Below are 15,742 nucleotides of genomic sequence, written 5' to 3'. Positions count from 1 at the left end.
TTCATAACAAAGGGCAATACAGGAGCTTACATGATCCCTTGCCAGTGGCTGGGCACAAACCTGCTCCTCTTGCTTTACCTGCCCAGGTGAGGCATGCACAGACTCCCCAGCAGGGCTGGTGTGCTGGGCAAACAGTGGGAGCTCTCACTGTCAGGACTGGGGTGTGCAGACAGGAGGGATGGCAGGAACTGCACACACTCCTCTGCCCCACAAGATCCAGAGGAACCAAGAGCCCTGCAGGATTTTCCTGTACCTTTTCAGCAGATAATGGATAGAGGAGAAGCCAGTGCCAGCTGCACGTCTGCTGTGCAGCCCGCACAAGCTCTGTCATTGATGCTTTTAGCCAAGTGCTAAATGCACAACCAGAAGCCACATCCATTTTTTTTGACTCTTTTTTCCCCAACAACCTTGACAGCTGGGACTCCAAAGAAGAAATAATTTTGTCAGGCATTTCCACTCCTTGCTGCTTGCCTGGGAGGAGACAGTGTCACCACTGAAGGAAAGACCAACCTGCCTCCCTCACAGGAGTGAGATATTTCCAGCTGGACACGTCTGCAAAGTCACATCTCTCCCCACTGCTGCCCATGCTGTCATTTCCCCCACAGTCCCTGTCAGCTCAGTGGGCAAAATGAGCAGTGGGTACCCAGCGAGAGCCAGGTACAGGAGCAGGTCTGTGTGCTGGCCCACCCCAGCTCCTGCCCAGGCTCCAGCTGTCAGGGAGCCCCGTCAAGGTCCCTGGCACAGGGTGCCATGGCTGCAGCCCCCAGCCCAGTGAAGTGGCCGTGGCCCCGTGCCCGTGCCTCACACGATGCCGTTGCGCGTGGGGTGTGTTCGTATTCGGTAGATGATGACGGCGGTGGCCGGGCACAGCACCAGCGCTGTCATGATGAGGATGGTGGCCAGGATGATCAAGACGATGACCCAGATATCCAGGATGTGCTTGGGGAGGTCGGTAGAACTTGTGAGGTGAGGGAGGTCCATCCTGCAAGGAAAAGGCAGAGGGGTGGTGGGGCAGCCCTCTCCATCCCTCCCATAGCCAGAGTCCCCCCCAGTCCCCTGCTGCTCTCTCCAGGGTCACCCCTGTGGCCAGGTCCAGCTTTCACCTTGGGCTCCTTCGAGAGCCTTTGATAAATGCTCCTTCAATTACTGCCAGAATTTATAGCATGCTTTGAAGGCACTCGATAAAAGCTCAGGGAAAAACTTCCCTATTAATTGCTACTGTTTGTTACAGGAGCTGATAAAGGAAAGCCACAACCGGGTGTCCCGCTGGTCACTCACCGGTGTATCATCACAGGGGAAACGGTGGGGTCAGGTCAGCCAGGAGCCCCCTCATTTCTGGGGAGGGTCCCCCCCACCCGCACCTCGTGCTGAGTCACGGAGTTATCGATCAGCTGAAGGGGGCGGAGGGGATGGGGAGCGAGGACCCCCCTCCACGGGGACCGGGCTGTGTCCCCGTCCTGCCCCGGCACCTCGGGGGTGGGGACACGATGCCGTGGGGGAGAGGCGGCAGCCGCCTGTGCCCTGCCCGTGCCCTCTTTGTGCCCTCTTTGTGCCCTGCCTGCCCTGCCCGTCCTGCCCGTGCCCTCTTTGTGCCCTGCCTGCCCTGCCCGTCCTGCCCGTGCCCTCTTTGTGCCCTGCCCGTCCTGCCCGTGCCCTCCCCATGCTCTGTCTGTGCCCTCCCCATGCCCTGCCTGTGCCCTTCCCGTCCTACCTGCCCCCATCGCCTTACCTGCGGCGCTGCCAGGCTCCGGCACCCACTCCTGCTCCGGCTCCTGCTCCGGCTCCTGCGAGAAGCGACGGCAGCGGCAGCTCCCGCCGGGAAGGAAAGACTCCCGCCGGGCGATAAAGACTCCGCCTGGCCCCGCCCGGCCCGGCCCGGCCCGCGGGGGACGGCAGGGGAGGAGGAGAAGGGGAAGGGGATAGGAGGAAGGGGAAGGAAAGAAAGGCAAGGCACGAAAGACTTTTTTTTCTACATCAGGATAAAATAACACACCTCATCTCATCCCACCCAGAGTGGGGTTCCGCTGGGGGAGACCGTCTGGAGCTGAACCCGAAGGGAGGGACCATGGGGACTTTTCACTTCATAGTTAACAAAGGGTCCTCCCCACCCTGTCCCCCTCCTGCCTCAGCAGGGTTCACAGGCACCCACTTGCCCCCAAGAACCAGGGCAAGACCACCCAGAGCCGCCCGCAGCGAGGAGCCCGCGCTCCCCAGGGATTCCCCAGGGTGATTTACAGGGACACGGGCAGAGAGCATCGCCAGGGAGGGGATAGACCTCAGCCCGCCGGCTGGGAACGCTGTTTCTGCTGCCCAGTGGAATATTCCACTCCACTGGTGATGCTGAACGGCAAAAGCGAGATGGCATGATCCGACTTTCCTTCTAGGACACAAGCTCAGGGTCAGTCATAGTCGGAGCCACCGAGTGCACTTTTCACTCCTGCCTTTTCCCAGGGAAACCTGTTGGATTTCTGGTGGTGGAAAGCCCTATGGCATGCTCTCAAAACACCCCTGGTCTCCAGGCAGCCCCTGGAGCAGCTCGGCCGGAGCAGTGCACAGGCAGCCTCCTCCTGCCTGCCCAGCAGCGCTCTCCTCCAGCTGCTGCAGGCAGATAAAAAGTGGGGGTTTTAACGCAAGCAGCAGCAGATCCTCATGGACAGGGCTTTCCTGTGGAGCTGCAAGCAGCGGGCAGAGGGCAGGGACTGACTCCATGCACTGTGTGGGGATTCACGCCACAGGCCAGGCTGGCACTGCTGCTTGTTTGGGGTATCCAGCAGCAAACTGCGTGTGACTTGCTGATGCGAGCTCTGCTCTCCCTGCACACAGCACAGCATCCACAAACCTCGTGCTTTCCTGCCGATCCCACCACACGGGCATGTTCATTCTTGTCAGGATCCTGTCTTAGTGCACATGAGACTGAAGAGAAACCACCTTTGGGGTGTGAAAAGATCACCTTCTCTGCTCTGCTGTGTCCAGCTCTGGGCCCCCAGCACAAGGACACGGAGCTGTTGGGGTGACTCCAGAGGAGGCCATGGAAATGTTGTGAGGGCTGAGCCCCTCTGCCCTGGAGCCAGGCTGGGAAAACTGGGCATGTTCACCTGGACAAGGCAAGGCCCCAGGAGAACTCAGAGCCCCTCCCAGTGCCCAAAGGGGCTCTAAGAGAGCTGGAGAGCGACTTAGGACAGGGGCTTGGAGCGACAGGATAAGATGGAACTGCATCCCACCGCCAACGGGCAGGGATAGATGAGATATTGGGAAGAAATCCTTCTCTGTGAGGGTGGTGAGGCCGTGGCACAGAGCAGGTGTGGCTGCCCCACCCGGTCAGTGTCCGAGGCCAGGTTTTACGGGCCCGGAAGCTGCGGGATGTGAGGAAAGTGTCCGGGTCCGTGCCCGTGTCAAGGCAGGCACCGGCTGTAACTGAGGGCGCCTCAGCGCCCTCACCGCCCCGCGGGGTCACGTGGCCAGGCCGGCGTGCTGACGTCACAGAACGGCGCGGTGGCGTCAGGCGGTGGCGGCGCGGCGGGGCCCGCCCGCTCCCAAGATGGCGTCGCTGCTGCAATCGGAGCGGGTGCTGTACCTGGTGCGCGGCGAGAAGGAGCTGCGGGCGCCGCTGCCGCAGCTATACTTCTGCCGCTACTGCAGCGAGCTGCGCTCGCTCGAGTGCGTCTCGCACGAGGTAACGAAGGACCGGGCGCGCCGCATCCGCGTACCGGGCGGGACCGGGCGGGACCGGGCGGGACGGTGCTCTCTCTGCGCGAGACGATTGGGTCATTCTCCCGCCAATCACTCTTTTTCTGCTTTGCTATTGGTTGGTGGCGCGGCTGGTGGGTGGGCGCAGCGCTGCACGGAGCGCGAGGATTGGTCGCGAGTGACGGGTGGGGCGGTGCTGCGCGTTGGATTGGCTGCACTCTCCTGTCCGTCGGCGGGTCTCGGGCTGTGATTGGCTGGGGCGAGCGTACAGGGGAGGCTTCCCTTCATGGGGGACGTTCCCCCCTGAACGGGCCCGGCCGGGGGAGCGGGGACCCCCCAAACCTCGGTGGGACCCGACTGGGGCTGCGAGGACCCCTCACCCCTCAGCGGGACCCGAGCGTTGAGTCAAGACACTCCCCCCCCCACACACCCATCCCCATCGGGCCCGGCCGGGGAGGGGCAAGGACCCCCCCTAGACACACAGTCCTCTTTATACACTGCGATTTTTGCTGTGTGGGGAGAGGGGGCGGGTTTGGCTTCATAAATTGTCATATTAAAATCGCTGAGACTGGTTTTATGGAAGCCTGGTTGAGTTAAGACATTGTGATAGATTTGGGAAGCCTTGGAAGAATGACTGTGCAGCCCAGATCTCAGAAGAGGCGTCTTTAAGGAGATGTTAAGGCCTCTGAGGAGTGGATTTGTCATCTGGCTGCATCCGTCATGAATTCACTGTGCTGTGAGCAGCAAAGTCATTGTGCGTGGCCATGCTTAATAATCAGTTTGAATTGCTCTTCAAGAAGGGGGCCCCCAGTCTCTGCTGTTGTTTTAATTGGCAAAATACACTGCGACAGCAGAGAGATGCAAAGCATCTTCTTAAATATGTATTTATCCGGCCTGTGTAACTGTGAGGACAGAATAAATCTAGGTCTAAATATAAAACAAAATGTTAAAGCTGTTGTTCAAGCTGAAAAATGAGATTCTGGTAACTGCCAAAGGTCAACACCCGGCTGATCTTTTCCCATTTACAAGGCGGAGTCGTTTAATCCATTCTAACTTAAGAAACCGTATCATTTATGTTATTAAAGATCAAAATCTGGCTGAGATGGGCTAAAGTTTTGCATACCAAAAAATATCTCAAGCCTTCCCTGTCTTCACCCTGCTGTTGCAAGACATGAATCCTTGTTGGATCATGTGGCAGTTTGGGGCTTTTTGGACAAAGGTGTGCCAGGTAAGTGTGTGATGTGACTGTGTCTTCTTCAGGTGGACTCTCACTACTGCCCCAGCTGCCTGGAAAACATGCCTTCAGCTGAAGCCAAGCTGAAAAAGAACAGGTGAACTTGCTTTGTTTTGTTGTTTTTTTTCAAAAATCAAGGCTCTCTATTTAAAACAGACCCTTCCCATGTCTATCTGAAACTCTTCAAAAATTACATGACTGCTTGTTATATTTGAGTCTGTTTTGGGAAATAAGTGTCTTTCCATGATGTATCATGTGCTGCTCATGACTTTTGGGGTTTTTTTTTTTAATGACCTGGGCTGCTAATATAGAGTTTTTTTAGTATCACACTATGTTTCTCACTGTTGCTGCTCTTATGCTGACTCTGAATCCCCCAAGTTCCTGTGACGGCTCCACTATCCTAATGCTGTTGCCTAGGAATTAATGATCTGTTGGTTTAATCCTGATCTGGTTGCTGGGAGCTTTTCCCTCAGCCTGGGACCCTTCTCAGAGCCCTGCCTGGTTGTTTGCAGGTGTGCCAACTGCTTTGACTGCCCCTGCTGCATGCACACTCTCTCCACACGGGCCACGAGCATCCCTGCGCCGCTGCCCGATGACCCGGCCAAGACCACCATGAAGAAAGCCTATTACCTGGCCTGTGGCTTCTGCCGCTGGACTTCCCGGGATGTTGGCATGGCAGACAAGTCTGTGGGTAAGGGACAGTTAAAAGACAGAAAACCGAGTTATAGCACAAACCCAGTTTGTGTTTTGAAGGTAACAGATAGTCCAGTTAGTTTCAGGAGTGTATTGTAGATTTGATGTCTGTCTAGGATTGGAGTTGTAATTGGAAATTCACAGGAAAGCTCTTTGTTGCTGAAGACTCCTCTGAAGAGCTGAGCTGAGTTAGTGGAATATGTGACCCACTTCCATGCCTGTGTTACCTGACTAGTGAGAAAACTGTCAAGCTGTTTTAGTCAGTGCACTCTCCCCACAGCTGAGATCTTGTTTGTGTGCTTTCACAGCCTTTGAAGCCACTCAGTCTGACAGCATAAACATCTAATTTATTTTCCATCACTTTTGTTCACGTAGACTTATTCCAGAGTTGCTAGTCAGTGTTTGAACTTGGCTTTTCTCTTCACAAGATCACTAGAACAAAGCTTTCATCTATTTTTTTGGTACGTGAGATGTACAGAAAATATCTGTCAGGCTCCAGAAATGGGGTTGAGTAGGCCAAGCAGATCCTCTGACTTCCATTGTTAATATGATTGAAAATGGAGCTGAAGGTGCAGAGACAGCAGCGGCCAGTAATAAGAGACACACATATAAACACATGTACCTGCTGCTAAGTGACCCCTGGGTGCTGTCTTGAGTAACTCTCCAACAACATTTGTTTAGAAACTCAATATAAAAGCTGTCAAAGCTCCTTCATTCCAAACCTGCCTGTGCAGTACTTTCAAAGGTGTATATTTGTACTGACACCAACTTAAACAATTGCAATGGTAGGTTTAGCAAAAATGGAGAATGTCATATTTTATAAATAACACCAAGATAGTTGAGTGTTGGGTGTGATTTCTATGTGGTATCTGGAAACCTCCTGTGGACTTTGTTTTTTCTCTTGTGCAGCGAGTGGTGGCTGGCAGGAGCCGGAGAATCCTCACACACAGCGGGTGAGTGAGCAGCAAAGCTGTGCTTGGGCTGAAATGCATCAGCCAGAAAGAACTGTTAGAGTGTCAGGCCCTCTCAATCACTTTTTCTGCATCTATATAATCCTTCAGATACCAGCTCCAGTTCCTAATCTGCACTTTGACTGAATTCAATGGAGGGAAGGCCTCTTAGAGGCTCCCCTGAGGATATCGCAGTATAAAATCTCCTTTTGAGAAGAAGCTCATTTGAAACCAGCCTATCTAATGGTGCTGTTGAGGTGAATGTGCTGCGTATGTATGTGAGAAAAAAGCTGTTTTCCAATCAAAAGTGTGTCTAGGATCTGGAAAACACAACTGCACCTTTAACACCCTTCCCTGTTACCCGTTAGGGCTCCACTCTAAATGTGACCAGCCACGAGGAGGGGGGAAAAGATGCTAAAGATGCTGTTTGCTCTGCCAATCCAAATTGCTCAGAGTTGGCCACATGAAATTGCTCTCTGGAGTCATGGCAAATGTGTGAACAAAGTCTCAGTTGCTGAATTGCAAAGTGAGAATTGGACACTGCTCTCCAACACACATCATTCCCAAGGGAGGGTCAGTTTGTCACCCACAGCCTGGGTTAAGACATGTTACAGTACAGGCTTCTTGAAGTATATCCTGCCCCATTCAGCTGGTACTAGGAACTGAGCGAAACAATAGCAAGAACCCCAGCTAGTTCACAAGCAAATGCTGCAGCTGAGGTGACAGTGCTCCCTGTTCCTTTTCCTTTTTCCAGATTAACAAACTGGTTGAGTACTACCAGCAGCTGGCTCAGAAGGAGAAGATCGAGCGGGACAGGAAGAAGCTGGTGCGACGCCGCAACTACGTTCCACTGGCCTTCTCGGTGAGCTGCCTGTGCCATCCTCTCAGAGCAGGAAAAGTGATCCACAGCAGCCTCAGCCTGGAGAATTAGATAGCTGGTAGCACAATAGGGCTGCCCAGTTTTACCTAATTGAGGACAACATGAAGAAAATGAGGCTTTCTTTAGGGATGAATACTTTGGCACTCATTACTGTGTATTACATTAGTCCTCCCCAGCAGTACCAGAAGGGTTTATACTTGCTGTATCCAGGAATATGTTCTCCAGCAGTGAAGTGCAGTGCAACTGCAGCCACAGTGCCTGTGGCAGCTGTTTCTCAGGACAGTCCATCCCACAGCTCAGTGACAGATAGATCATCATTGTCTGACACTTCTCTGCATGAAATCTCTACTGAAATTAACCTTAAGACTAGGTTGTGGCTTGAATGACTTGTTTATTGTACCTGGCAGGTAAATGCTCACTTTGTTTAGCTGGGTGACTGCATATGCTTGCAACTTCAATGAATTGTGCTTGCTCTGTGCCCTTGCTTGTGTCTTATGGCTGCATTTTTTGTCTCCGTTGCTACCTGCTGCTATTTTGGGGGCTCTCCACAGCAACACACTATACACGTAGTGGTAAGTCTTTTCACAGTTTCTGCTGGTGTTAAAGCTCTCATGGTACCGACTGAAGGGGAGTAACAGATCCTACACCTTGCCTCAGGGCCTCTGGCTTAGGTGTGCCTAGAACAAACACAGGTAAAGCCTGACTCTTCAGAGGGTGACATTTGTTTAAAAAAATACTTTGTGTTAGTTTAGAAACAGGGCAGTGTCTTTGGTAAGTAATGTACACCTGAAAAGCAGTCCTTCACCAACCTAGGCAGAGACACAGCTGCCTGATTGGCCAAAGCAAGGGCCGCTAACATTAATCATCTCATCCTTGAAAAATCACCAGAGTAGGCTGATGCTCATTTGGTGAGAATTCAGGTTTTCAGCCCTACCCAGAAGGAAGATGTCTGCCTCCAAGCATCCTGGGTACAGCTCAGCTGTAGAAAGTTAAGGAGTAGCTCAGCTATTTCTGGTGAGAGAGACTTGTAGGTAACGAGGCTTGTAGGAGTTTGATCCTTTCAGCTGCATCAAGTAGTGCTACAGAGCCTTTCAGATGGATGCATAACCACATCAACCCACTTTTTTTGGCAGCTGAGCTCTCATTTTACACTACTTGACGTGGAGTTGCTCTGAAAGAGAATATCCAGGGAAAATGTGTCAGTAGTGCAGGCTGGTGATTTGAGGAAGGAACAGAAAGTATTATAAGCAGTAGCCACACACATCTCTCTTTCCCCATCTGTGGTGCAGTGAGAATTGTTTTCTCCTTGCTAACAGTTCAAGCAGAAAAATGTATCTTAGGAAGCATTGAATACCTTTTCCTTTTTGCTTTCCTTTGCTTGTACCCTCATGCTTGTCATGCAGCTCAAAGGATGAGTTTGCAGCAGGTCTTTTTGTCCCATCAGGAAGCAGAGCTGAGGGTGACAGTTCCTTTTTTCCTCGTAGGACAAATACGGCCTTGGAACGAGGCTCCAGCGCCAGAGGCCCGGAGCTCCCATCAGTGCCCTCGCTGGACTTTCGTGAGTCTCAGGGTTGGGGTTACCTTTGGGGGGAGGATTGGAGCTGTTAGGCAAGAGAGGAGTAAAGCAACTCTAGAAAGATGATAGATAATTAGCAGATAGCAGTGAGAGGAGATTTCTCCTTTCCAGCACTGCAGAGGTGTCAGATCCTTGGCCATCTCTCTGCAGCAGCTCCAGATGTTCTGCTTTCTCCCAAGAGGAACAAGTGACTGCTCACACCCTTGTTGCAATTATGGTTGTGCAATCTCAGCTCTCACTACCTTCTGTGCTATAATGCAATTACTGTTGTTGTTGTCAGAGCACACATGCCCTATTTCATGACTGAGTTGCCCCTTATTTTGCTTTAGGCTGAAAGAAGGAGAAGACCAGAAGGAGATCAAGATCGAGCCAGCTGATGCAGTGGAAGAAGTGGAGCCTCTTCCTGAGGATTACTATACAAGACCAATCAATCTGACAGAAGGTAAAACCTTAGTATTCTGTCACTTTTTGGCCTTACATTTTGTAACATGGGCATTGCGTAAAGGCTTGTGACGTTCCTCAGGACCCAAGTTTCTGGTCATTTTTATGCTGGGATTGAAATACTGGGAAATACATTACTTTTTCAATGGTAACTTTGCATGCAGCCTCAGCTTCATGTTGTACATGGAAAGCTCAGAGCCAGAAGGCCTGAAGTATTATTTCATTTTCCTGCTGGCCTTTATTTCTATGTGTGTGAAGCATCAACTTTTGGATGGATAAAAAAGGTAATGTCCTTTTTAAAATAATAGCAGGAAATAAGGAAATAGCAGCTGCTGGGGAGCCGGAACCAAAAGGGGGCTGTTGAGTAACAATTGCGCATTGCTTTGACATCAGCTTGGAACAGCCTGTGTACACTTGCCTGTTCTTCAGCTGACTCATAAATTTAATCCACAAATACTGTAAATTAATCAGTAAGACTTAGTGTGAACAGGATAAACCAGCAGGCAGCAGGTACAGGAGTGATGTGGGCTTCCAGCTGACGTGGGTCCAAGTGGAATGGATGTTGTTGGTAGTTCTGCAGGCCTACAAAGTCTGCCAGTGTCAATTAATTCATGGAAGGGGGTAGATCTTCTTGGTCTCCTTTTCTCATGAGGCTGTTGGCATTGTGAGTTTGATGCTGGTGAAGAAGACAACTTTCCTGGTTCCCCACAGTGAGGGAAAGGCTGCCAGGTGGCTCACTTGCCTCTTAGGCATTTGGAACAGTGAGGAGGAGCCTGCATTTTGAGAAAAACTCATGGGAGGTTTTGGCTGCTGGGAGTTTCTTGCTTTGAGAACTATGTTTTCTCTAATTCTGTGTGTGAGTCTGAGTTATGCAAACTCCTTGCTAAGAAGCCATGTATTGTACTCATGGAGCACCCAGCTGTGAGGGTAACAAAGCTGTGAAACTCATTTGCTGTGGCGAGGGAAAGTTCTAGATGATTGCAAAACTCTTTGTTTGCAGCTCAGCTTTGAAGGAAGATGTAGGTCTCTTGTTTCTCCTGGCCTAGCACTGATGTTGCTCTCATGTTATTGTGCCCAGTCAGGGCAGCCCTTTATTCAGCTTTTGCCTTTCTATTTATTTCTAGAAATGTGATAGTTGCCAGTGGCTTCTGAATTATGGGGGTGCAGTTGAAATGAGGTGTCTTAGAGATGGTGGCAGGTCACCACACAGTGTGAGGTGCATGTGTAGAATCCAGCTGGAGTTTCAGTTCCTGAGACATTTCTTTGTGTTGCTTTCTGCTGTGCTCCCAGTGACGACTCTGCGCCAGCGCCTGCTGCAGCCTGACTTCCAGCCCATCTGTGCTTCCCAGCTCTACCCACGTCACAAGCACCTCCTGATCAAACGCTCGCTGCGCTGCCGGGTAGGGAATTCAAGCCAGAGAAATGCCTTTTCCAGGCTCTCAGGATTTGGGTGCTGGGAGATGAGCTGTGTGTTTTTCTTTTAAAAGAAATGGCTCAAATGCTTCTGATTGTTGAAAGTTCTCAGCCAAGTTAGTGGTAATGGCACTAAGGGGGTAAGGGAGGCTGACACATCTCTGGTGTGATGACAGTTGTGAAAGACAACACTGTCAAAGATGCATAAAGATATAAAGGTGGTTTGTGCTAGTGCCCTGCCTAGCCAAGGAGTCAAAGAAGACTGGCAGTACAGTTGAAATAAAAAAAAAAAAAAATTGCTGTTACTAAAGACAAAAGTCAACAAACAATACTAGGGAGAGGCAGTGCAGAATACTGAAGATGTCACTAGAGTGAAGGCAGGAAGAGGGTGTTTCAGAGAAGCAAAGCAGAGATCTGGGAAGTGAAGACAAGCAAGAATTAAATCCAAGTTTTGCTGTTGGCTTTCCACATGGCCTTTACTTTATGATTTGTTTTTTCAGTCATACAAGGATATTTATTTCTCTAGTTCCTAAAGTAATAGAGCAACATTCCTGTAAGCATTTAAGATGCCGAATGCTTTGCAAATGCAGGATATTTTCTCAGAAAGAAGTAATGTCAGGCTGATCCTTTATTTGAAGAGTAGCTTATGAGGAGATCAGGACTTCTAACTGCTTCATTTTTAATGGATTCTGGAGCATTGGTCAGAGGGCTTGCAGTGATTTTTGCTGCAGTCAGTGTGCAGGTGTTTTCAAGACTGGTTCCAAGTCTTGTGTTTCTGAGGTTGCACTGGTAGTGCTGGATATGACACTTTGGAGTATCAATAGCTGAACACATTGATGGCTACATGCACCCCAAATAGTTTTTATGTGCAGTGCTGGAGACTGTAATGTCATGGCTGGTGACACAGTACTTGTGGCTCTGATTCTTCAGTGTGTGACTGCATGCTGTGTTTTGGTGCTGACTTAAATACCGTTCTCTCTAGAAATGTGAACATAACCTGAGCAAACCAGAATTCAATCCAACGTCTATCAAATTCAAGATCCAGCTGGTTGCTGTGTAAGTAAGAAATGGAGACTGGGGATAACAACTCCCTGTTCATGCTTAGTTAATGCCTTCTATTTTAATTTCCTTTGACCTCTTGTGGGATTGTGTCATCCTTAGGATGATGTAATCACCTTTTAAAATATATTTATTTAGTTTTCTGTAATAGCTTTGCTTGCTGATCTACTAAAGATTTCAGCAGTTTGACAAAAACACTGCATGCTGTGCCAGCCCCAAACTGTAGCAGGGGTTTGTTGGATTAGGGTTATGCAGCAAAAGGACACTTAATTTTTCCTTTTAGGAAAGCTCTAATAGCTTTACAGGTGGCAACACAGTCCCTCACAGTCATTTGCTCTGTTATTTTGTAGCAACTACATCCCTGAAGTGAGAATCATGTCTATTCCCAACCTGCGCTACATGAAGGTCAGTAGCTTTTCCAGAAATGTCTTAGGCTGAGACATAGCCAGGAGCTGTGAATGTGGGATCTTTTTGGAAGATGACATGGTGTGATGATTGTTCCCTGAGGGCTCCACTCACTCCATTTAGAGGATGCAGGGTTTTAAGGGAGTGGCCAGAGTAACACTGCATATACTTGTCACTGCAGCAGTAGATTGCTGTGCGAATTGGCATCACAAGCACTTGGCGATGTCTGAAGAATAAGAGGTGTGGAATTAAGATCTCAGCTACACTCCCAAAATACGTATTTCTTATATTAAGAGTTTTGCATGGCATTGGTGCCTTTCTTATGGATGAGGGGTGGTCATTAATCATCCATTGAGAGGATGTGATGGAATTTTTGAATGTGTCGATCAGTTGGAGAAGATGGAGGTGCTTACAGTAACAATTAATTATAGCACAATTACTTCTTGAACTGTGGTTCCTGAATCTCTCCAGGAGAGCCAAGTCCTTCTGACTCTGACTAATCCTGTGGAGAACGTCACACATGTCACATTGCTGGAGTGTGAGGAGGGAGACCCTGATAACATCAACAGCACTGCCAAGGTATTGATTGTACCCTCCTGCTGCGTAAGCTCAAGCCTCTTCCAGGGTTTGGGTGCTGGGAAATGGGAAATGTCACCAATGTAAACAGCAGCTCATGAAGTATTTTGAAACCATGATAATCCAAAATGTATTGAAACGTTGATGTCCAAAACCCAAAGGAGAAACTTTTTATTTCAGTGGCAGGGTGGTAATCAGGTGGTCTTGGAGCAGAGAAAAGCTGAGGATCAATAACTTTTCCGTTAAACCACAGTGAAGCAGTGAACCTCAGAAGAGGAGAGCCCTCTCCTGCTTGCAGTGTAGCTGGTGATCGGCACTGAGAGGCTTCTTTCTCTCCATGCTCTGTTTCAGGTGGCAGTTCCTCCTAAGGAGCTTATTCTGGCTGGCAAAGATGCTGCAGCAGAATATGATGAGCTGGCAGAGCCTCAAGACTTCCAGGATGACCCTGAGTGAGTGTCCTGTGGGGATCCTCTCCCTTAAAAACTTGGCTCTTTGAGTAACTCACTCTCGTCTCTGTCTTCAGTGCGGTTTGAGTTCCTTTGAGAGCATTGTTCCACTTGGAACAATGCTTTGAGAACTTGGCTGACCCAATGTTCCTCTGTGTTCTGCCTTGCAGCGTTATTGCCTTTAGAAAAGCCAATAAGGTGGGAGTTTTCATCAAAGTCACCCCACAGAAAGAAGAGGGCGAAGTGACCGTGAGTTTCAAGATGAAGCATGAGTTCAAAAACCTGACTGCTCCCATCCGGCCCAGCGAGGAGGGCGACCACACCTCGGAGGTGATCTGGCTCACCCATCACGTGGAGCTCAGCCTCGGCCCCGTGCTCCCGTAGCGGCTCCCAGCGCTCACTCCCGCCGGCTGGATGGACTGGCACCCTGAGAAAGCACCTGCTGAAAGGTTCTGCCAGAGCTCCTTTGTGATGTGTGGGTGTGCCACGGGCCAGGCCGGCCGCCAGGAGGGGGCTGAGGCTGCCGTGGTTTGGGCTGGTTTGTTCTCTCTCCCCTTGTCGTAGTGCCCACTAACCACCAGTCCACTTCCCCTCACTGCCACAGGCTAGACTAACTTGCAGCACGTGTTAGAAAAAGATCTTCCTCCAGGTTTGCACTGAATTTGGCTTTATCAACAGATAATTAGAGCTGAATTGGGATTTATCAGCAGAAAAGAACCCATACTGTTTTTTTCTCCATGCCAGCCCACAAACCTGATGTTCCATACCTAATAATAAACAACTTCTCTTTCACACAGAGCAATGCCCTTCCCAGACAAGCATTTTAAGGAGCGTCCCTGCCTTCTGCATTCTGGCAAATTACTGCCGGCATCACAATCTTTTCTTTTGGTTTTCTGCTTCCTCATAGGATACCTCAACTGTGGGGGCTGGGCCATAGAGCTCTACCCCTCTGGCATATGTAGCTTGCTTAGCCGAGGTGGCAGATGTGTTTTCACAAAGGAGTTGATCAGTTTGCCTTTAAAATTTAAACATAGTGTACTGTAGTGTTCATGGATCTGACTGGCAACCAAGCCCGCCATCAGCCCGCTGCATCTCAGCTGGATGTGGCAGCAGGATGTGCTGCAAGCAGGGAATTCAGGTTCTGCTGCAGCTCTTGACTGAGGCAGGAATGCTCTGGAGAGGCAGGGATGCTCCAGAGAGGCTCCCTGGTAGACCAGCTCAGTAAATGTTGTGTTGCTAGGGATTGTAGCAATGAGGGTATGAAACCTGGAGCGTTAAGATTAGTTCTGGTAATGATAAAGCTACAGTGGTGATTTGGGTTCGTAATCTTTGTTTTTCCAGTTAGTGGGGGTGGGAGGGAGGTGTAAACGTGAAAACTCATTATATGTTAACTACACAACAGTACCAGAAGGTCATTTACCGGGGTGTAATTTGGCTGCAGTCCAAGCTAAAATGGGTGATTAAGAGCTGTGTATCCAGGAGACTAAATTACCAGTAAGTGCATGGCTAGTGCAGGCAGGTGAGATGGCTCTTCCTGCAGAGCATTCCCACTTCAGACGTTGACCTTTGTTAAACATTTCTGAGGGGCTTTCACATGCTGGGAAAGGCTTGAATACCAGCCAGCCATGGCTGTCATGATGCTAGTGCCATGGCTCTGCCCACCTGGATCTGTGAATCCTCTGCATGGAGGGGCAGGATGAGGCTGCCTGCTCTCTGGGGGGGTGGTGCAGCACCCTAAATCATCTCCCTTAGCACAAGGAACCTGCCCTGGTGTGCTGGAGGGGCTCACACCTCACAGCCCCCCACTGGCAGCGGGTCTCTAAGTGGCGAGGCATCACGTTTACAACTCTGTGTAGGTGACACACAGATGTACAGCATGAGTTTGAGACTTTTAGTTAGTAGTTAATGTGTAGTGCTAGTGCCTGCTGCAGCTTTCCCTGTCCAGATAACAAAGCACTTCACCTCTGGCCACAACTTCTGTTCGGTAGCCAGAACAGCTGCTGCACTTGCAACTTGACCACAGAAAGATTTCCCAGGACTCAGGCTTTGAGCAGTGCCTGGGGCTGGGATTTGCTGCAGGCAACGTGGCCTGCGCCCTTCTCGCTACAAACAAAAGGTGCACAGGGCTGTGGCGTTCTGAGCGCTCTGATGAGCTCAGCGAGCTGTTTTCTCCCCTCCCTGTAGGTGCTGTAGGCGGTAGGAAAGGTATTGGCGTGTCCCCGCCTCTGTCCCCACTCCCAGACAGGCGCCTGTTGCCTTATGCTTGACGTCGTGTAGTGACCTTCAATAAAACACACGTGGTTCTCGGATTCTTTGCGCTGGCTCTTATTCCAAAACAATCATTATTTAAACAAAACAAAAAGCGGAGCTCCCCCGTCATTT

The 15,742-nt window shown here is 50.2% G+C and overlaps 2 protein-coding genes across 2 annotated transcripts; one reads left to right on the top strand and one right to left on the bottom strand.

Moving 5' to 3' along the window:
- Nucleotides 1-1,839, bottom strand: SMIM3 (small integral membrane protein 3). The gene is made up of 2 exons (XM_083871749.1): nt 1,730-1,839; nt 1-982 (listed from the first exon to the last, which is right to left on the bottom strand). Exon 2 carries the CDS (start codon nt 979-981, stop codon nt 802-804), a length of 180 nt encoding a protein of 59 aa, XP_083727875.1. The 5' UTR covers nt 982; nt 1,730-1,839; the 3' UTR covers nt 1-801.
- Nucleotides 1,840-3,508: 1,669 nt separating this feature from the next.
- DCTN4 (dynactin subunit 4) lies at nt 3,509-15,669 on the top strand. Its single transcript, XM_083871703.1, has 13 exons — nt 3,509-3,673; nt 4,948-5,018; nt 5,434-5,612; nt 6,524-6,567; nt 7,319-7,426; nt 8,929-9,002; nt 9,350-9,462; nt 10,752-10,861; nt 11,857-11,930; nt 12,284-12,338; nt 12,810-12,917; nt 13,266-13,363; nt 13,531-15,669. Exons 1-13 carry the CDS (start codon nt 3,539-3,541, stop codon nt 13,742-13,744), a joined length of 1,383 nt encoding a protein of 460 aa, XP_083727829.1. The 5' UTR covers nt 3,509-3,538; the 3' UTR covers nt 13,745-15,669.
- The last annotated feature ends 73 nt before the right edge of the window (nt 15,670-15,742 follow it).

This window comes from Zosterops lateralis, assembly GCF_965231275.1.
Source record: "Zosterops lateralis genome assembly, chromosome: 14".
NCBI classification, from domain to species: domain Eukaryota; kingdom Metazoa; phylum Chordata; class Aves; order Passeriformes; family Zosteropidae; genus Zosterops; species Zosterops lateralis.
This window is presented reverse-complemented; position numbering and strand designations above follow the sequence as displayed.

What these genes read in the sequence shown, in the direction of transcription:
- SMIM3 (XM_083871749.1), bottom strand. Translation starts at nt 981, where the DNA reads ATGGACCTCCCTCACCTCACAAGTTCTACCGACCTCCCCAAGCACATC.
- DCTN4 (XM_083871703.1), top strand. Translation starts at nt 3,539, where the DNA reads ATGGCGTCGCTGCTGCAATCGGAGCGGGTGCTGTACCTGGTGCGCGGC. An exon ending in TCGAGTGCGTCTCGCACGAG is followed by an intron (nt 3,674 to 4,947) that starts GTAACGAAGGAC and finishes TGTCTTCTTCAG; the next exon opens with GTGGACTCTCACTACTGCCC. An exon ending in CATGGCAGACAAGTCTGTGG is followed by an intron (nt 5,613 to 6,523) that starts GTAAGGGACAGT and finishes TCTCTTGTGCAG; the next exon opens with CGAGTGGTGGCTGGCAGGAG.